We start from the raw sequence: 22775 nt of genomic DNA on the forward strand, positions 1-22775 counted from the left end.
GTAAGGGCTGGGGAGAGGGTTGAATGATATGGCACCTTGACTGGTGCCACACTTAGAGGGCACTCAACAGATGGTGTTTATTTATTTAACTGACACTCGTAGAGGCCTTATTATGTGTCAGACATTATTCCAATTGCCTTGCAAATATTAACTTACTGATTCTCGTGATAGTCTTATGAGGTAGTACTCTTTATTATATCTGGGTGGAATATTGGATGCAGTGATTTCTAAAGTCCTTTCCAACTCTGAGAGTCTATGACCAGGATCTTGACATGGTGATGCTAATAACAGATCCAGCCGGGCAGCTCTTGGTGAACAGAACTGATTCTCGAAGGACTGTTTGATTATATTAGCTACTAGCTTTCCTGATCCTAAGGGTCAGGCATTTAGATGGATGCACTCCTGAACTCTCATACAGCTCAGGGCCCATGAAAATACCTCCCAATCAAGCATTTTCTCCCTTACAGTCAAGTCCATTAACAAAATTTTCCAGTGTCTTTGAAAGCATACTCTGCCTGCCTGGAAAAATGTTCTCCTTTTCCCCCTTCTCTCCCTTCTCTGCCTTCTTTTGCTTCTTATAATTAATTGCTACCATGTACTTAAGTGTGCCAAGATCCATGTTAAACTATACACATGTATGTGCATATCTATACACATACATATATACATACATACACACATTTTTGAGTGATGTGAAACACTTGTGTTTTGGTAAATTCTTAAATATGGTCCAGTCTGATTTCATTCAGGCCCTTTGCTTATTTACATAGCTGCTTTATGTGCCTGGGATCTGTTCCTGTCCCCGAAGATCCCTTCCTCCCTGTCTGGGAGCCCCTGCTCCAGCTAAGTAAATAGCAAAACTCAGGTTTCCCCTGACAACTTTCTCATTATTTAGAAGAAAGGAAAAGTGCTTTATAATGAAAGGTGATCAAAACAAGATTGAGGTAAAAGACAAGGCAATCAGAAGGTAGAAAATGAATATGGCATCTAAAGAACTGCATAAGGCTGTGAGAGACCAGGCCAGTACAAGCTGGTAATTATGTGTTAAGACTGAAGAATTACTCACAAGCTAACATTTTGCATGATGGATTTTCTGTGAGTAAATGCATGGGTCATTTTTTTTGTTGTTGTTGCTCTCATAGATTTTTTTTTTAAACCAGAAACATAGCCTAGAAGGAGGGAGGAATAAAAGGAGAATCATTCCTTCATTCTTGATATAATCATTCAATAGTCATAGATTAAGTTTTTATTTTGGCTAGTTTGGGGTCCCCTAGTATGGGAAGTATTTGGAAAACTATAAAAGCAAACAAATTGATAAAACGGTAAAAAAAATGGCCTTTGCTAAAAGGTGAACAATGGTTATCCATTCAAGGAAAAATATGGAAATTTACCAGTCAGTGCCTTTAATTATAGGAGAGGTTATAATAAACAATAATGGTCAATAATTTTTCTTTGCCAGGTGGAAAAAATAAGAAGAAATAGGTTTCAGCTACAGTAAGAAGAGTTGAGAGGCTATAATGGAATCTCATTATAGAATTATTAAGAGCCCGTGTGACTGGGCTGTGTTAGCACAGCGCATGGCTGTGAGATAAGGACCTTCTCACTCTACTTTCTGTTGGCCTCATTACTCACTACACCCACACACCCTCAATCTCAGTTCCAGTGGGACAGATTGTTGGAGCTGCTCCTGCCACCTACCTAATCGGCATTGCTGGGCGGCCTCTGCTGTGTCTGATTTGACTCCCAACATCACACCTCCCAGGCTCCAGCTGGGGCAGGGGACAGGGCAGCAAGCCCAGCATTAGGGGAACTGGTTGGCAGGTCCTGCTCCCCAGGTTGCTTTCCTTCTTTGGACTCCTGTTTTCTCATCTATAAAATAAGCAAGTTGGTCTTAATGCTAGTAGTTTTCCAACTTCGGTGTAGTGAAATCTTTACAATTATTGGATTTTTTTTTTTTTTTTTGGAGACAGTGCTTGTTTAAAATTTAGAATTCTACCTGTTTCCCCACATAAATTTTTATTTAGTTCATCTGGAGTGGGGCACAGGACCCAAGATCCTGTTTATTAATAGGCATCTGATATGAGTGATCCTGGGTTAGGGTATTAGTTTGCTTGGGTTGCCATAACAAAGTACCACAGACTGGGTGACTTAAAAACAGAAATATATTTTCTCACAGTTCTGCAGGGTAGAAGTCCAAGATGTAGCTGTTGGCAGCTGTGGTTTCTCCCGAGACCTCTGCCCTTGGCTTGCAGATGGCACCTTCTTGCTGTGTGTTCACATGGTCCTTTTCCCTGGTGTCTCTGTGTGTGTCCTAGACTCTTCTTAGAGGGACAGTCAGATGGGATGAGGGCCCACTCTTGTGACCTCATTTTAACTTAATCACCTCTTTAAGGGCCCTATCTCCAAATATAGTCACATTCTGAGGTGCTGAGGGTTAGGGGTTCAACAAATGAATTTGGGAGGGGGACACAATTCAGCCCCTACCAGCTAGATAATCTCTAAAATTCTACGACTGATGACAGCTAGTTCATACCTCTTTCTACGCTCAGCTTCCTTTACGAGTCTTCTTATAGAACTATCGTGGAATAGCGAAATGCCTATATTTATAGTCTCTCCACTTCTCCAGCCAGAGTTCCCAGCATTACTTTGGTGACATCTGGCCTTAATCTCCTGGCCCTAATTGCTATTACTACCCAATCTAAGGTGTCTGTCACCCCACCCCTCAACTCCTGCACTGATCTGAGGTCTATTATTGCTTTATTTATTTGTTTCCTTATTTCCTATCTTTCTCCCCTGCTAGACTGTAAATTCCGCAGATCAGCCTATCTGTATAGTGTGTTTTGTCCCTAGCACCACACACAGTGCCTAGCATACAGTAGGCATCACTAAATACGGATGCATGAATCAATGACTGAACAACTGATCTGAGTTGCGATGACCTTAAGGTCCAGTCAACCACAGATTTACCTTTTCCTCTTATTCTTTCACAGGGACAATGTTTAAGAGACTTCTCCCCAGCCAGAGGGAATAAAATCTTTGGAATACTATCCACCATGTCTATGTAGAGGCCTGGGAGAGGTGAAAATTATGCTCACTTATCATCCTACTAATGTCTTAGTCACCAAAGTCCTCATAGTGCCCTGGATCTAATGTACCCGGACTGTACTACCCTGAGACAGGTCAGGGACAGAGGGAGGCAGCTCATCAGCCAAGAACAAACGTCACACACCACCCGTGATGTCTAAAGTCCTGCATGGATGAGTCTGCGTGTGAGACAGGCTGGGACCTGGGACACTCTACCAGAGTGCTTGCACCCGGACAAAGTCTCCTCAAGCAACAGAATACAAAGAAACTATAAAGGCCTAAAGGTAACTGCACGCAGGCATGGTTGGGGCAATGATGAACAATAGGATACCAAAAGGCCACAAACCAACTGCCATTTCTGAGGTGCTGGGAGCAAAAGCAGGGTATTGTGCATGATCCCTGAACACAGCACCATGATGGAGGGGGGGCAGACCACCTAAGCCACACCTCCTGCCCAACCCACCCATCCCCCCCACCCTCTCCCCATTTAAGGGACCAGCTCCCCACTGCCCCTGGTTGGGGAGCGAGAAAGAACACCTGCTTCTTGTTTTTGGTCCCTTGTGCTGTAGCATAGCCCCTATAAAGCCTTGCCCGAAATTCTCATCTGGCCTTATTAATTTCTACTGATTAGAGAGTTCAAGAGCCTGGGGTGGTAACACATGGGTCCCCAACTGGAATCTAGATGTGATCATCCGTCTTCTTGCAGATGGCCAAAGGCTCTTTTTATAAACTTTGGGCCTGAGACATTTGCTAGGAAAACAATTAAGCTTTTTATTGCCTGTCATTCTTTTAGCTTGATGGAGAGATGCTGGACTGTGTCAATAAAAGCAACACTATTAATGCAATAAGACTAAAAATAAATTAAAAAACAAAAATATCAACAATAGTTTAAAACAGACACAGTCTGTGGCACACTGAAGATAGGTGAATTTTAATCTCAGATTGGGTTGGATCTACCTAAATGAAAGTGGGATCATATCTTCGGGCTACAAGGAGGCAATATTTTTAGATAGCGCTCATATATATCTTCACTGAAGGCCTCAACCCCACATTGAGTTGATTGCTTTTTCCTTATATTTATTAAATTTGAGAGCAAATATTTGTTTCCATGCCTATTTCCTCTACTATACCAGTGGTTCCTAGAGAGAAATAATCACATCTTATTTATTTCTGCATCTCCTACACGTGCTACATGGCCTCAAAAATTGAATGAATAACAAGGAGATTTAAATATTATTGACTAGTAGATATTGCCAAAATGTTTTATGGCAGATTAGACTGAGACACGTTAATTATTGCCATGATCATTCTAACATAGCCCACTCTCAATAATTCTATTTACCGAATTAAAAAAAAAAAACCCTGGTTTTAGTCTAAGGCTAAAATTTCTTAGAATGGGGAATGCCATGCATGTTTGGGGGAAGAAAGAAGCCAGAAGAAGGATGCCTGCATGGCCCACCTCTGGGACTGCAAAATGATTTTCAAATTATCCCAAGTCAGACATAATCAAAAAAGTAAATGTACTGGAGCGGAGTCAAATATCTGTAGCACAAGGCAAAGCATTTACAAAAATCATCTTGTGCTCCAAATTCTACACAGTGTCATGCCACTCAATAATGTACATAATAGTGAATTAACTCTAATTATTAATACCAATAGTCCCATTCACTGAGAAATCAGTTTATAATAAAGAGTTATTTAGTTTCCAAGCTCCCGGGGCCATAGCCAAGCACCTACCTGCCAGAGAGGCAGTCATGGGGGATCACTATTAATTATATGTCCTATTATTCCTCTTTCCCTAAGAAAGAGCAACAATATACGCTCCACATCTAATGAGGGCACGAAGGATCCATCCGTGCCCACCTCGCTATTTCAGGTCCTTCTATCAGGGAGATTGTCCTGTGTTGGCACCTAGGACCACTCAGCAGGTAACACAGCTCCTTAAGAAGGCTTTAGAGCTGCACAGAAATTCCCTTTTATTTTTTTTTAAGAAAACATCTTTAATCTCACAGTACAGTACCTTGAAAAGTACAGTAGTGCAGTACAACAGCTGGCATACAGGGGCTGGCATCGAGTGAACAGGCAAGAAGAGTTACTGACTGGAGGAGGGAGAGGAGGTGGGAGATGGTAGAGCTGAAGTATCGTCAGCAATAGGAGATGGAGGCCGGGCTGTAATTTTACTCACGCCTGATGTTGATGGTACAGGTTCTGGTTCCTTGCTGGATTCGATTCTGTCTACCCTCTTGAAAAAAAAAAAAAAAAACGATCCAGTGATGTCTGGGTAATAGCTCTTTTTTTCTCGTCATAGACGACACGCTAGCCCTGTATTGCATTCTGAATGGCTGCTGCAACCTTCGTGTTCCATTCTATGTTCAAGAAATTCCCTTCTTGAGCTAATCTTTCTCACTGTGCTCCCAACCAAACTGTTTTTTTCTTGGGGGGGAGATTATAAAAGAGCCATGAATCATCCTTAAGTTGAACAAGACTTTTACAGCTGTCTTTTATTTATTTATTTATTTATTTTGCTGTACGCGGGCTTCTCACTGTTGTGGCCTCTCCCGTTGCGGAGCACAGGCTCCGGACGCGCAGGCTCAGCGGCCATGGCTCACGGGCCCAGCCGCTCCGTGGCACGTGGGATCTTCCCGGACCGGGGCACGAACACGTGTCCCCTGCATCAGCAGGCGGACTCTCAACCACTGCGCCACCAGGGAAGCCCTGAACAAGGCTTTTAAAAAAAAATTATGGTAAAATACATATAAAATGTATCATTTTAACCATTTCAAAGTGTACAGTTTAATAGCATTCAGTTCATTCACGATGCTGGGCAAGCATCACCACTACCCAAGTCCTGAAGATTTTCATCACCCCAAAAGGAAACTCCATCACCATTAAGTAGTCACTCCCCATTCCCTCTTCCCCCACACGTGGCAAACACTAGTCTGCTTGTCCTCTCTATGGGTTTGCCTATTCTGAATATTTCATATTCAGTCTGTGGCCTTTTGTGACTAGCTGCCTTCACTTAGCTAGGTTCATCCACTTTGTGGCATGTATTAGTACTTCATTTTTTTATGACTGAATAGTATTCCATTGTGTCACAGTTTGTTCTTTAGTTGATGAACATTGGGTTGTTTCCATCAACCAGACTTTTTTTTCTTTTTAAAAATTTTTTATACAATTTTTAAAGATTACTTTCCATTTATAGGTATTACAGAATATTGGCTCTATTCCCTGTTCATCAACCAGTCTTTTTTTTTTTTTTTTTTTTTTTTTTTTTTTTGCGGTACGCGGGCCTCTCACTGTTGTGGCCTCTCCCGTTGCCGAGCACAGGCTCCGGACGCGCAGGCTCAGCGGCCATGGCTCACAGGCGCAGCCGCTCCGCGGCATGTGGGATCCTCCTGGACCGGGGCACGAACCCGTGTCCCCTGCATCGGCAGGCAGACTCTCAACCACTGCGCCACCAGGGAAGCCCATCAACCAGTCTTTTTAAGGAAAGCCCCTATGCATTATCTCCACCTCCTTAATCTAGTGGGGTCTGGCTTCTGCCCTAACAAGAATAACAGCCAGTATCGACAACAGCCGATGGTTATGGAGAGCTTGCTCTGTTCCAAGCATTGTGCACGGTGGTTTACAAGTATAACCCCACTTAATCCTCATAGGGCAAAAGCTTGTGCAGGTTAGTCTTATACCAGGCAGCCTAGCAGAGGGGCTGGGGACTGAAATCCAGCTGAGACTCCACTGGCTGTGTCCATCCTGTGGGAGAGGCACTGGGCTCCCCAGTGTGCACAAAAGCAACTGTGTCAACAGCACTTTGGGTAAATACTATCATTATTCACAACCTATACTTAAGGAAAGTGAGAATTAGAGAGTTTCCGTAATATTCAAGATTATACAAAGATCTAACGAAGAGGAAGACACCAGGGCTTAAACCCAGAGGCAACTGAGTCCATATCCTCTGCTACCATCCTGTACCAGGATAACGTTGGAAAGGACTTCTGTGGTCTCCCTTCTTCTTCCAAGATTTTCTTCTACCATAATCCAAAGTAAAATATGTATTTTACACTGTGACTCAGTACCTAATGCACATATATAACAAAATAAATTTCATGAAACTACACTTAACCTTAGTAACTGCAATGCACTTTTCCATTCTATTCCATTAAAAAAAATACTGGTGAAGCTCCACTAAATTGACTTCTAACAGACAGTCACCCACACTTTAAAAACCATGGCTGAAAACTCAACCATCCATTTTTTCAGTCTTTTTGCACTTGAACTTCTGGTGACATTTGACACTGTTAGATGGACCTCTACTTCCTGAAATTCAACCTGTTTTTGGATCACTCTCTCCTGGGCTTGAGAACACTTTTTCCAGCTCTTTCCCCACAGCTCCTAATCTCAGTTAATGCCTTCTCTACCTTTCCAATCTCTCAAGGTATATAAAGAACTCTTACAACCAAAAGATAGAACAGACGCTTCAAAAAAGAATATATACAAATGAGCAAGCACGTGAAAAAAAATTCTCAACGTCATTAGCCATCAAATAAATGAAAATTAAAACCACCGTAAAATACCACTACATATCCACAAGAATGTCTAAAATTGAAAAGGCCAACAATGCAAGTGTTGGCAAGGACATGGAGCAACGTATATTGCTGGTGGGAATACAAAATGGTGCAAACACTTTGGAGAATTGTTTGGCAGTTTCTTGTAAAGTTAAGTTTACATTTACCATGTGCTCTAGCAATTCACTCCTAGTTATTTCCCTGACGAGAAATAAAAACGCATTTCACACAGAGACTTGTACAGAAGTGTACATAACAGCTTCATTTGTGGTAGCCCCAAATGGAAACCAACAAAAACATCCATCAACAGGTGACCATTGGTACATATAAACAAATAGAATTTGGTACTTCCACTCAACAGAATACTATTCAGCAAAACAAAGGCACAAACTACTGACACAGACAGTATTCTATATGAATTTCAAAAATATTATGCTGAGTGAAAGAAACCACACACAAAAAAGAGTGCATACTGTAAGATTCTACCTATATGGAATTCTAGAAAAGAAAAAACTAAGTTCTAGGGACAGAAAACATATCAGTGTTTATCTGGGTTGGGCGGTGTAGGGGAATTGTTTACTGACTGTCGAGGGCATAAGAGAACTTTTGAGATGATGAAAATACTTCATGTCTTGGTTGTGTGTATATTATATATGTATTATATTATATATTATGTATATATTATATATATATTATATATGTGTATATGGGTATATATATTTGTCAAAACATCAAAACTATATACTTAAAATTGGCACATTTTAATTTTATGTAAAGCATAACTTTATAAAGTTAATTTAACCAGTCAACTGGAATTTTTAAAAAAGTGTTCAACCTCTTCCTTCTCTTCCTTTTTGTCACCTCCTACAACTAATCAGTTATTCAATTGTCCTGCCTCGACTTCAAACATTTCTCTCAAATGAGTCTCTCCTCTTACTCTCTATTGCCTGGTCTTAGTTCGGGTCCTCAATCTCGCTCCTGCACCGAGGTGAAAGCATTCCATTTTTCCCCACTCCCTCTCCCCTCAACTCCAGCCAATGTTTTCCTTCTCATCCATCTAATCATATCCTGTCATTCCCTTTATGAAAAGCTTCCGTTGGCTACACTTTGTCTACAGGTTGAGATACACTTTCATACTTTCCTCTCTCCCTCTCTTCGTCCCACAAATAATTATTGGCAAGAGACAGGCATTCAGCACACCATGCAGAACCATTCACAAACTAGACTCTCTCCAGGCTCACCTTTAGTCACCTGGAACTTTCACAACTCCATATCTTAATACATTGTGTACCTGTCACCTGTTTTTTGCTCTTCCCTCTCGCTCTTCTTATCTTTTTCTATTTCTTAGAGATTCCCCTTCTGTGAAGCTTTCCCCCACCTACCCAGGCAGATATAGGTGTCTCAAAACCTTTTACTTAACCGTAACATAACATTGCCTGGTTATCATTTCACTGTCTATGAAGTCTGTTCCCTTTTTATTTGCTTTTAAATTTTTTAAAATTAATTTTTATTGGAGTATAGTTGCTTTACAATATTGTGTTAGTTTCTACCGTACAGCAAAGTGAATCAGCTATATGTATACATATATGCCCCTTTTTTTGGGATTTTCTTCCCATTTAGTTCACCACAGAGCATTGAGTAGAGTTCCCTGAGCTATACAGTAGGTTCTCATTAGTTACCTATTTTATACATAGTATCAAGAGCATATATATGTCAATCCCAATCTCCCAATTCATCCCGTTCCCTCTTCCCCCTTGGCGTCCATACGTCTGTGTCTCTATTTCTGCTTTGCAAAGAAGATCATCTATACCATTTTTCTAGATTCCACATATATGCGTTAATATGTGATATTCGTTTTTCTCTTTCTGACTTCACTCTGTGTGACAGCCTCTAGGTCCATTGTTCCCTTTTCAGACGGTATGATTTGTTGTTACAGACCGCTGTATTCATACCTGTGCCTCTAACAACTAACATGATGGTGCTTAATAAATGTTTATTGAATTAGAAGAACCAGGCACATACATTGCCTATATTTCTATTGATGATGAAGTTAGCAATATAAATTCTCCTGTTAAAATTAATTTTTCCTCCTCCTGTCCTCCCATAATCTTTTGTCAATGCCTCTCCTGTATCACTTATTATTTCCTCACTTGATTGTGAACTTTAAAAAAGTTTAGAAATATTTTAAGCACCTCAGAAAGTGTAGAGTGAATAATACAATAAACTCCCAGGTACCCATTCTTGTCAAATCTTAGCATTTTTGCTCTATTTTCTTCAGATGTGTTAAAAAATTAAAAATAACTTTTATAGATATAGTTGAAGGTTCCTAGGACCCTTTCCCAATGTCTTTCCCTTTCCTTCCCCTCAAAGGCAATCACTGGGCTTCCCTGGTGGCGCAGTGGTTGAGAGTCCGCCTGCTGATGCAGGGGACATGGGTTCGTGCCCCGGACCGGGAGGATCCCACATGCCATGGAGCGGCTGGGCCTGTGAGCAACGGCCGCTGAGCCAGCATGTCCAGAGCTTGTGCTCTGCAACGGGAGAGGCCACAACAGTGAGAGGCCCGCGTACTGCAAAAAACAAAAATGCAATCACTCTCTTAAATTTGATGTTTATCATTTCTTTGCATATTTTTATACCATGTACGTACAAATTCACAAACAATGCATGGTGTTTTTACATATTTTAAAAATTTATATAAATAAATATAATACTGCATATATTATTCTGCAAGTTGTTTTGTCTTAACATTATATGATGATCTGTCCATGTTGATACCTGTAACTCTAATTTAAATGAGTGAGATAAAAAATATATGGCAGGGAATTCCCTGGCAGTCCAGTGGTTAAGACTCTGCACTTCCACTGCAGGGGGTCCGGGTTCCATCCCTGGTTGGCGAACTAAGATCCCACATGCTGCATGGCCCGGACAATAAATAAATAAACGTACACATTAAAAAATATATATGCTAGCATAAATGTTCAACGAGGTGTAATCTAACTGTGTAAGCAGAGAACGTGTTATATTGTGCAGTCATGGTTCTCGTAATTTGCCAGCTACAATATGTGACTTACCAATCATTAGCCTGCCTTCTGCTGACTGCCGTACTGGAGACCATGTCACAGTATAGTACAGATATCTCTGAAGACACATTACATTAAGAATCAGGACTGGACAGCATCTTTCATAAACTACAGAGATGGACTAAATCTACAGGTTTGAAATTTATCAAGGACAAGTGTAAGGTGCTGCATTGGGGTAAAAAAAATCCAGTGGCACAAATATAAGAGGGGGAGATGTGGCTTAGAAGAAGAACATGAGCAGAAAATGGTTTTTTTTTAAATTGACAAGTAAGCAAGGCTGTGAAAGGCAGCTCCAGTGGGGAACCACTGGGCTGGAGTCTGGAATGAGGAAGTTGGGCGATGGAGTACACTCCTCAGGGCTGCATGGACCTTACCGGAAGGCAGGCTTCAGTTTCTGAATGTGGAGCTTGTGCAGAAGAAACTAACGAGAATGGCTGAAGGAAAAGGTAATGTTTTCAAGAAAAGAGGTTGAGCCCCATGGGGATCTTGATGTGTGATTTCCATGATGTAAAGGGAGTTCCGTGTGGCCCTGAGAGAGGCCTGGGCCAGTCCTGTTCCTCTTTCTGAACTGCTACCTCGGCACCACCACCTGCCCTATCACAGAAGCTGGAAACCTGGGAAGGGTCCTCAGCTCTCCCTCACGTCCTGCCCTCCTACCTACCTGACCATCATTTTACCTAATCATTCAGCAGCTTTGGATATTGGAACCAGTCTTCCTGCATGAAACACTATCTCCTGTTGGTTTTGTGGGTCGCCTGTATTCCTAAATTTCCTCCGACCTCTAAGAATGCCAGAGGTGCAACTGGATTTTGTGGAGCCGGAAGGAGTTTCAATTTGGGGGACTTTCTTTAAAAGAATACCAAATTATTAATAAAAGGCCTTGAATGGGGCCCATACAAGAGAGAGAATTATTTTTCAGCAAATCCATCTCAGGCCATTTTACACTAATCTTCTTTCAAGCCACATGGTAAAATTCCTGAAGACACACCCAAACCCTTTTCTCTTCTAATGCTGTACCCTTTCCTGGTTTGGAGGAATTCATATCTTAAATGTCAATGACTACCTGGTGACTCCCAAGATTATGTCTCCAGCTCTGGCCTTTCTGTCTCCAGTCCCATGCTCAGACTTAGTCATCCTGACTAAGCTATCTCACAGACACTGCACATTTCCTGTGGCTGAGACTGAAAGGTGGCCTTCTCCCTCACCACCTGGTCCTTTTATAGGGTCCCCATCTCACCAAATGGCACCAGCATCTACCCAGCTCTGAAAGCTAGATGCCCAGGCACCATCCTTAACACCTCTTTCTCCCTCAGCTTATATCCAGTCACATTTAACTTTATCTCTTTTCTCCTCTCCATCTTCATTACCACCTTCCCAGCCAAGACACTATCAGGTCTTGGCTGGACCACCACAATGGTCTTCTGACTCACCTTCCTACATTACTATCTGACATCCTCCCCCACCCCTTCTCTCCTCTACACAGCTGCTGGGGTATCTTTCCAAAAGGCCTTTCTGATCAGATATGAACCTGATCTTAGAATGTTTTGAACGCACCGATTACATTTAGGATAAAGATCAAATCCTTAACTAGGCCCTAAAGGCCCTGCCTGGTCTAGTCCTTCCCAGCTCTCAGCTCCCCTCCCACCAACCTGCCTCTGCTCTTCAGTCTCTCAGGCCCTCCGGCATCCTAGCCTTTGCCTGGAAATCTCTTCCTCAGCCTCCCACTCCTGACTCCTCAATCTAGGTCAGGTTCCCTGATTACTCTCTCTTAAAGAGCATCATTTCACTCCCGAGTCTATGGATTCAGTATTACACATTCACTAGTGTGATTGATTTGATTGATTTAATGTCTGGCTTTCAACTAGACTCGGCTCCATGCAGGCTTAGACCATGCATGTCTCTGTTTGCTTTTCCATGTGTCTAGACCTTGCTCATAGCAAGTCCTTCAATACGTAATTGTTAAAGAGTGAATAGACCCCTGGGAAGTGGATAAAACAAAATAAAATAGGATGATGCAAGCCTAGCTTCTAGGTCTTGGGCCAGAGAATCTTTAACTTTGAACAAACAAGATTCAAGGACACTATAAGTTGTGGAGGCATGTGCCCTGTTACGCCAGAAAATATATTCCTCTCCAAAGGTTAGGATTTGGCAATTCCCAAAGTCCAAGGACACGACTTTGCTGTCAGGGCCATCTGTCTGCCTGCCTGTAGCTTTAATAGACTGTTTTCCAAGTATGCATTGACGTCAGTGGGAGTTCCTTGGGCTCAGAGCACCTGACTCAGCCTCTGCAGTGCAATTTGGAGAGAAGGATTTGTCCTAAAGACATTTCACCTGCTACCTCTTTGGGGCTTAAAGTGAAATTTAGATTTTATATGTTTTTTTTTTTTTTGCCGTGGTGTAATTTAACCTTCAGTTGCTCTTTGTATTTCCTATTTCATTATTTACAGACTTTTAAATAAAAATCTAAATGTGGAGCTGGGGCTGGGGGAGGGGAGCAGAATGAAATTCTTTTTGGTCTTTTGCCAAAGTTCCAAACTGGCACAGTTAAAGGTACAAGGAGAAATGTTTTGTCACTTTAGGGTACGATAGAGGCTGCAGGATTTTAAGTGTTCCATGCCTTTTTTATTATTAAAAAAAAAAAAAATCACCTTCAACCTTCAAAATAAAATGGGATCCCAGAAAACCCTCGCCAAAGGACTAATCAGGGCAACATATTATAATACAAGAAATATGCTTGTAGGGCTTCCCTGGTGGCGCAGTGGTTGAGAATCTGCCTGCCAATGCTAGGGGACATGGGTTCGAGCCCTGGTCTGGGAGGATCCCACATGCCGCGGAGCAACTAGGCCAGTGAGCCACAACTTCTGAGCCTGTGTGTCTGGAGCCTGTGCTCCGCAACGAGAGAGGCCGCGATAGTGAGAGGCCCGAGCACCGCGATGAAGAGTGGCCCCCGCTCGCCACAACTAGAGAAAGCCCTCGCACAGAAACGAAGACCCAACACAGCAAAAATAAGTAAATAAATTAATAAACTCCTACCCCCAACATCTTCTTTAAAAAAAAAAAAAGAAATATGCTTGTAATGAAACAGATATCCTGTCAACTGTTCATAAAAAGTAGTCACATGAAACCTTACATTTCATACGGGCTTCTTTAAAATACAATATAGCAAGATACTACAATATTGTCAGAAATGTTTGCAAAGGCCTTAAAATAAAGTTCTCCTTCATTAGTGCTCTCAAAGTGTCTTGGACACACCTTCATGTAGTGCCTCTCACGGCACTGTGATAAGTTGTTTGAGTGTCTCCTTGTTGAGACTGGGAAACCCCTGAGGCTGGAGCACATTTTTTACCTATTTGTGATAGGCCTAGCTTCAGGGTGTCTGGCTCATGGTAGGTGCAAAGAGAACAGGAATCAGATTCAGAGAATTCTGTGCTCCAATCCTGCTCTCATATTTTCAGACTCTATGACCTTGGCAAATTCCTAAACTCCTCAAGTTCCATCATTCTGTAAAATGGGGAATCACACTTCCTCACAGAGCAGCTATGAGAATGAAATGAGATGTGTGTCCTGCATGCAGTAGGTACTCCATAAATGTTATTATTAAGGACTTAAGAACTAGGATTCTGGGCTCTGCCTTTTGCTAGCTCTGTGACCTTGGGCAGTCCCATAACCACTCTGAGCCTTGGCTTCTCCATTGCAAAATGGGGCTAATAATATCTACCCATCAGAATTGCAGTGAGGAACAGATTTTAGACTATTGGATTCAAAGGACCAAAAACAGTCTAGTGACTAATACACGGTTGTCGATCATTTATTTTTTCATGTAGGAATGTTCCAAAAAATAAACGATCATCTACCCTCACCATAAAATAAAGAGTATTTTAACACCAAAAGAATAGGAAGAATTAATTTCTTTAAATGAAGATATCTTTAAAGAAAAATGTTTTCCAATGGCTTTATTTTAGACTGATGACAACTTTAGTCTTGTGCCAGCACTAGTCCACATCCAGCCTTTGGAAACCATTCACTATGAGGATTAAATGAGATGATGTGTGTTAAATAGCTGAGCATAGAGCCCAGCACACAGGAAACACTAAATAAGTTTAACTGCTCCTATTTAATATTATTTTATCATCATCATACATTAAAATACATAACTCCTCCATTAAAAAGACTGATAACTGAATGGACAAATGCCTGTTATGTTTGTAATCAGCGGAGCTAAAGAAGGAAAAGAGGTAATGATACGAATGACTGGTCAGAGGCTTTGGGAAGAAGAATATTATTGGTAAACATTCACTGAGGGCTTCCTACGTTTCAGGTACTCCTCTTAAGTAATTTACATGTATGATCTCATCTGTGCTTCATAAAAGCCCCACTTTTACAGGTAAGGCAACAGAGAGGTTACAGAACTTGGTCCAGGTTACCCGTTAGGAAGTGGTGAGGCTGAGATTTCAACCCAGACAGACTCCATCACCATAATCTTCTGCCTCCCTCTAATAAACATAAGATATAGGATAAATTCCAATTTAAATGATACGTTGAAAAAAATAGAGAAAAGAAGTAAAACGCGATTGAGAGGGAGAGCGGCAGACTGTGTCATTGAACTAGATGCTGGGCAGCAAAGAAAAGCATTAGATGATGGGCGTGTTGCCCCGTAATCATACCTAGTTCTATGTAAAAATGTCATGCTCCGGCAACGTGTCAGATACCATTTTCACTGCAGTTCTTAAGAATTTCATGTGTCAAGGGCTTGACACATCATCTTTGTTTTCTGCTGCGCTTCTCCATCTGGGTTTTCTGAAGTGTGTCATACCTTTGATAGCGATGCTTGGAAGGGGTTAGGGGTGAGAGTGAGGGGGAAGCATTCCCCATTGTCTCTGAGTCTTGTTGAAGTGTTTTCAATCCTCGGTATTGCCAAGACCGCTAGGGGGAAGTGCTGGGAGGGCACCATGTTCCATCTGGGGTAGGGGTGGGAGGCCAGGTGGGCAGGGGTAACCTCCTTGGCACTGGTCACCTGCGTAGAACCCAGGCTGGTGAATCAAACTGCCTGAGAAGTAGCCACTGCTTCATTGCTCTCCACCAGCTCCATGGCGGGGGACAAAAGCCCGCTCCGAGACAGGCCCATGCAGAATAGAGTGAAATAAGAGGTCACATTTTCCCAGAGGCTCACTGTCAACACGTGGCCAGCGCCTAGCTAAAATTGGCAGCCGTGGCCACCCAAACCTCCCTCCAGCCCAAAGCAGAGGGACTGGCTTCTTGGAGATGGTTCCAGCCATGCCCTGGATCGTTCCCAAGCTGATGCTCCACAGGGACCGGTGGAGGACCCAGCCAAGGTCCCAGTGTCTTGGAGGGGGCTGCCAACGCCAGTTGCTCTTTTGAAGACTGGATACCTCTGTGTGGGTTGAGATCAAGGCTCTGGGGTTCATGGGATGCCAAATCACACATGCTTTCTGCCGTCTCATTATCAATCTTGTTTCTTATTAACCCAAACAAATGCTTTAGCCTTGACATCTGTGTTAGCACAAAAAGTTATACCCTCTTTGAGGTTTAAATTGATAGCATTTTCTGTGTTCCAGGCACTGAACCAAGCACTTTATGTGGATTATCTACTTCTCCCAGCCACCCTTTGCAGAAAGTGATGGGAAAGCACAGAGAGGTATAGTAACTCACCAAGGGGCACACAGCGAGTGTGCTTAGAGACCAGATTAACTCCAAAATCTAAGAGCTTTAACCACATATCAGCATCTCTCTCCCGTGAGGGTTGCAAAAAGAACGATTATTTAAGTGTTCAAGTCTCTATTTTCTTCCTGAATGAATTACAAGCTCCTTGAGGGAAGGGACCATTTCTTACCAAGATGCCTCCATAATGTCTCCGTCATCTTGTATTGCTGTAAAAAATGCGACAGGCTGGGTGGTTTAAATAACAGGCATTTATTTCTCAGGCTGGAGGTTGGAGATCAGGGTGCCAGCCTGGTCAGGTCCTTGTTGAGGGCCCTCTTCCTGGTCATGTCCTCACATGGCTTTCCTCGGGGAGTGCATGCAGAGAGAGACCGTTTCCCCCTCTTATAAGGGCACAGATCCCATCCATAAGGGATGAGACCTAATCATGACATAATCATCTCCCAAGGGCCCTACCTCCTAATACCATCATGTTGGGGGTTAGGATTTCTACATACAAATTGGGAAGGGGACGCAGACATTCAGTCCATAATACATAGTATTCATTGGTGCATTTGGGAAACATTTATCAAGGACCTATTATGTACTAGGGACTGTGCTAAGCATTTGCCAAAGCAAAGATAAAAAATCATCAGGTCTGTTCTTCGGAAGCTAACAGTCCTATGAGGGTAATACCCAGGGAAGTCGATGAGTTATTACAAAATAACCAAGTCTACCTGGCATGACATATGCCACGCTACCAGATCTGAGCAGGTTTTTTTATAGACTATTAACATATTTTACCTTAGATGCAATAAAAAAGAGTGTTATTATCAGATAAAAGACTTAAATTAGTCCAGTGGTAGGTGTAGCATAATCAGAAATATATATTTGGTCTTTATTTCCAGTTCCTGACACAGAGCTCCTAAATCCTTTTGGAATTTCCTGAGTGATAAGGATGCTAGGATGTTTTTTGTTCTAATGAGGTACTCTTGGTGGGGCCCCCAGATAGCTTCAGGATGGGGGCATGTTGCCAGAAAGACCAAATCTTGATTAGAAGCCTGTAAATTTCAGCCTCATTCCCCAGCCTCCGGGGAGGGGAGAGAGGCTAGAGATTGAGTCAATAACCCATCATGCCTACATGATGAATCATCCAGGAAAAAAAAAACCCTAAATAACAGGGTTTGGAGAGCTTCTGGTTCAGGGAACAGATCGAGGTACTGGGAGGATGGCATCCCCAGAGAGGACATGAAAGCTACATGCACTGCCCTTCACTTTCAGGCCCTCTTCATCTGGTCCCTTTGGCTGTTCCTGAGTTCTAGCCTTTATAATAAGTTGATAATATAGCAAATGAACTGTCTTCCTGAGTTCTGTGAGCCGTTTTAGCAAAGTATCAAACCTGAGGGGGTGGTGGTGGGAACTCCCAACTTCTAGCCGGTCTGTCAGATGCCTCAGGACTTGTGACTGGCGTCTGAAGTGAGGGCAGTCTTGTGCAACTGAACCCTTTAACTTGTGGGATCTGATGCTAACTCCAGGTTGGTAGTGTCAGAATTTAATTTACCTGTAGGACACCCAGGTGGTGCCTGGAGATCAGAATTGGTCGCTTGTGTTGGAAAGGCACCTCAGTGGCATTCTTGAGAGAACAACATAAATTTGTTCATCGTTAAATGCGATGAACATCAGAAGACACAAACTTTTCTGTCAAAAGTGGGTAGCCAACTCGAAAGCACATACAATTTCATTAAAAAATAAATTTATTTATTTATGGCTGTGTTGGGTCTTCGTTGCTGAGTGTGGGCTTTCTCTAGTTGCGGTGAGCAGGGGCTACTCTTCATTGCGGTGGGCGGGCTTCTCACTGCAGTGGCTTCTCTTTGTTGTGGAGCATGGGCTCTAGGCGTGCAGGCTTCAGTAGTTGTGGCACACGGGCTCAATAGTTGTGGCTTTCGGGCTCTAGAGTTCAGGCTTAGTAGTCGTGGTGCACGGGCTTAGTTGCTCAGTGGCATGTGGGATCTTCCTGGACCAGGGATCAAACCCAAGTCCCCTGCATTGGCAGGCAGATTCTCAACCACTGCGCCACCAGGGAAGCCCCACAATTTCATTTTTCATGAATTGTATTAAGATCAAAATAAGAGATGGGTGTTCAAACATTTTACCTTGTGTAACCTCGTGTCCAGATTCTTAGAATGGCCTCCTAACTCATCTCCCTGCTTCCACTCTTGTCCTGCTCTAATCTCTCTTCAATGAGCAGCCCGGGGATATTTTTTTTTTCTTTTTTGTGGTATGCGGGCCTCTCACTGTTGTGGCCTCTCCCGTTGCGGAGCACAGGCTCCGGATGCGCAGGCTCAGCGGCCATGGCTCACGGGCCCAGCCGCTTTGCGGCATGTGGGATCTTCCCGGACCAGGGCACGAACCCGTGTCCCCTGCATCGGCAGGCGGACTCTCAACCACTGTGTCACCAGGGAAGCCCCCGGGAATATTTTTAAAACAATAAATCAGACCATGTCACTTGACGTGCAAACTCCTCCTCAATGACTTGCAGTTCTTTTTAGATTAAAACACAGATTTCCTACCATGGGCTGCAGTGACCTGCATGATCTACCTCCTAACTCTACAAACTCATATGATGATGACGATCGATAGACAGATAGCACTTACTGAGCATCCACTATGTACTCTACACCCTTTGTCTCACTGAATCGTTCTGACAGCCCTAGCTCCCCTGCTCTGAAATTTACAAAGCAGCTACACTCTGCTCCTTTCTATTTCAAATACCCACAGAGCCCTGTCCCACCTCTGGACCTCAGCATTTGCTCTTGGTCCCAGAGGCTCTTGTTCCAGTTCTCATGGCTGGCTCATGTGCATCCAATCAGGAGTCTGTGCAAACATCACCTCTTCAGAGAGACCGTCCTTGACTTAATCTAAACAGCTCCCTCCGATTGTGAAATCCTTTCCTGTGATGACTTCTTGCTGATGAGGACTTATTGGAGCCTACAATGGCTATGTTTATTTCTTTTCTTGTGTTCGTTTGTTTTTCCACCTAGAACATTTTTTTTTCTCTAATAGCTCTTGATTTTAATACTGTTACTGGCTTTCCAACATAATGAATATATTTAAAAATTCATAGCAAAATCCATACACCTGTGGTCAATTAATGACGACAATGGAGGCAATAATATATTAATACAATGGAGAAAAGACAGTCTCCTCAACAAGTGGTGGTGGGAAAACTGGACAGCCATATGCAAATCAATATGAACACTCCGTCACACCATACACAAAAAAACTTCAAGATAGCTTAAATACCCAAGTATAAGATATGACACCACAAAACTCCCAGAAAAGAACATAGGCAAAATACTCTCAGACATAAACTGTAGCAAAATATTTTCTTAGATTAGTGTCCCAAGGCAAAAGAGATATATAAGCAAAAATGAATAAATGGGACCTGACCTAAAAAAACTTAAAAGCTTTTGCACTGCAAAGGAAACCACAAACAAAACGAAAAGGCAACCTAGGGAATGGGAGAAAATATCCGCAAACGATGTGACCCATAAGGGGCTAATCTCCAAAATATACAAACAGCTCATACAACTCAATAAAACAAACAACCCAATCAAAAAGTGGGCAGAAGACCCAAACAGACACCCCTCCAAAGATGACACACAGATGGCCAACAGGCACCTGGAAAGATCCTCAACATCAATAACCATTAGAGAAATGCAAATCAAAACCACCACGAGATATCACCCTACAGTAGTCAAAATGGCCACCATCAAAAAGTCCACAAACAATAGATCTGGACAGGGTGTGGGGAAAAGGGAACCCTCCCACATTGCTGGTGGGGATGTAAACTGGTGCAGCCCTCATGGAAAACTGCGTGGAGATCCCCAAAAAAACCAAAATTAGAGCCACCACACCCAGCAATTCCACCCCTTGCCATACATCCCCAAAAGATGAAAACTCTAATTCAAAAAGATACATGCACCCCAATGTTCACAGCAGCACCATCCACAAGAACCAAGACACTGAAGCAGCCCAAGGGCCCATCAACAGATGACTGGCTTAGGAAGATGTGGCATATTTATATACAATGGAATATGTATTACTCAGTCACAAAAAAGAACTAAATGTTGCCATTTGCAGCAACATGGATGGACCCAAGAATATCACGCTAAGTGAAATGTCCAACAGAAAAAGACAATTAAAGATTTCACTTATAGGTGGAATCCAAAAAAATAATACAAATGAATCTACATAAAAAACAGAAGAACTCACAGACAAAGAAAATAAATTTATGGTTACCAAAGGGGAAAGGGAGGGGTGGTGGGATAAATTAGGAGTATGAGATTAACAGATACAAACTACTATACATAAAACAGATAAGCAACAAGGATTTACTATATAGCACAGGGAACTATATTCAGTATCTTATAATAACCTATAATGGAAAATAATCTGAAAAAAATATCTATAACTGAATCTCTTTGCTGTACACCTGAAACTAACACAATATTGTAAATTAACTATATTTCAGTAAAAAAATATATATATATATATTTAATGAACAATGCTATGACGCACCATACCTACCCCCACCTCACTGTCTTGTTCTGCTCGGAGCATAGCAAGCCACTGCTGTTTATACACAGAAGATAGCCATTCTGAAAGTACTAGAGAATCTTGTTCGATAATTCTCGTGGAGGCCAAATCACTGATAATATACTGTAACCTTAAATGTTTGAATACTGACACAAATGGTTTTCCTTGCTCAGTTTCAAGGAAGGTCATACCTTCAAAATCTTTTCTCCTCTTAGAAAACCAGACATCTGTTTCAGTCAAAAGCTGTTTTAAAGATCCATTCCAAGAAAGGACAAGTTGAAGGAACATCCACTTTTTTTTTTTGCGGTACGCGGGCCTCTCACTGCTGTGGCCTCTCCTGTTGCGGAGCACAGGCTCCGGACGTGCAGTCTCAGCGGCCATGGCTCACGGGTCTAGCCACTCCGTGGCATGTGGGATCTTCCCGGACCGGGGCACAAACCCGTATCCCCTGCATCGGCAGGCCGACTCTCAACCACTGCACCACCATGGAAGCCCAGGAACATCCAATTTTTAAGGGCTGTGTATACATCCATCTCTACTTGCATCACAAATAAGTTAGATGAACCAATGAGTTGTTTCATGACATTTATACTGAGTTCTTTAAAATGTTCAACATTCTGGTGAGTCATCAAATTGTTTAGAAGCCATTCAAGGCACTTTTTCTTTACAGAATCCAGTCCACAGGTCCCTGCCGATGTGTAATAGCCACATACGGGTTTTCACACTAATTGTTTCCTTCATTGTCTCATCACACTGCTGTATTAAACCATCCAACTGTAGCATACAAGCTGCTGCCAAAATGGCAATAACTCGACTGGGCTTTATTAAGACATCATCTCGTTACAATGACCCAAATGTCACCTGCAGTGCTTCTATATCAATATTCTGGTCTGGAGTCTCCAGTTCAATAATATTCATGCTGGACTCCTTCCATGAACCACTGAACATACTAGGAAAGTAGCCAGATTGACATAAATACATTTTGTGTAAGCTCCACTCTTCTAGAGCACAAATCTTAATGTCACTGTTTTCACCATTTAAAAATAATGTTTGATAAATATATTTGAATGTACTCTTCAGTGTTTTCCTCCGAGGGGTGTTGAGGAGTCGCTGCTGCCCGTCCCCTTCCTGCTCATCCTCGTCTGTCTCGGAACCGGGGTGACAGCAGCAGAAGGCCCCGCTGCTCTGCTTGCGCTTGCGGCTGCCCGGACAGTAACAGAAGCCGTGCGCGGCCGCGTCGCCACCAGTCTCCGGCCTCCGGGCCGAGCCCCCAACCCCAGAGCCTGGCTCCTGCTGGGCTCAGGCTCGCCCCTGGTGGCGCAGCACTCGGCTGCTCAGCGAGCGCATGGGTCATGGCTCGCAGGGACTTCAGAGAGCGCACCTCAGTGAGCCCGACGAAGGCGGTTTCCCGTCATGGCCCGGCCGCCACCGCCGGCCTCCATGTAGCCTGCGTGCCTACACCGCCACCTTCTCACGTGCAGCCCGGACCGTTGCAGAGGGCGCTGCTGCCTCCATCCTCTGCTCTGCTCCCCGCGTCTGCCTGCGCCGCGCGCCCAGACCGCAGGTGAACATTTTTTTGAATTTTAGTTTTTTTAATACAGCAGGTTCTTATTAGTTATCTATTTTATACATATTAGTGTATATATATGTCAACCCTATCTCCCAATTCATCCCACCCCCCCCCAATGTTTTGCCCCCTTGGTGCCCATATGTTTGTTCTCTACATCTGTATCTCTATTTCTGCCCTGCAAACTGGTTCATTTGTACCCTTTTTCTAGATTCCACATGTATG

At 42.9% G+C, this 22775-nt stretch overlaps 1 protein-coding gene across 1 annotated transcript in view; it reads right to left on the minus strand.

The window, feature by feature from the left end:
• Positions 1-22330, minus strand: part of LOC112390352 (germ cell-less protein-like 1) — a 49902-nt gene extending 27572 nt beyond the window's left edge. The window contains 3 exon segments of the mRNA XM_024731284.1: positions 20975-21281; positions 21497-21696; positions 21698-22330. Coding sequence (XP_024587052.1) covers positions 20975-21281; positions 21497-21696; positions 21698-22330 — 1140 coding nt within the window.
• Positions 22331-22775: the final 445 nt, after the last annotated feature.

Source organism: Neophocaena asiaeorientalis, unplaced genomic scaffold (genome assembly GCF_003031525.2).
Source record: "Neophocaena asiaeorientalis asiaeorientalis breed wild unplaced genomic scaffold, Neophocaena_asiaeorientalis_V1.1 scaffold143, whole genome shotgun sequence".
In the NCBI taxonomy this organism is placed as follows: domain Eukaryota; kingdom Metazoa; phylum Chordata; class Mammalia; order Artiodactyla; family Phocoenidae; genus Neophocaena; species Neophocaena asiaeorientalis.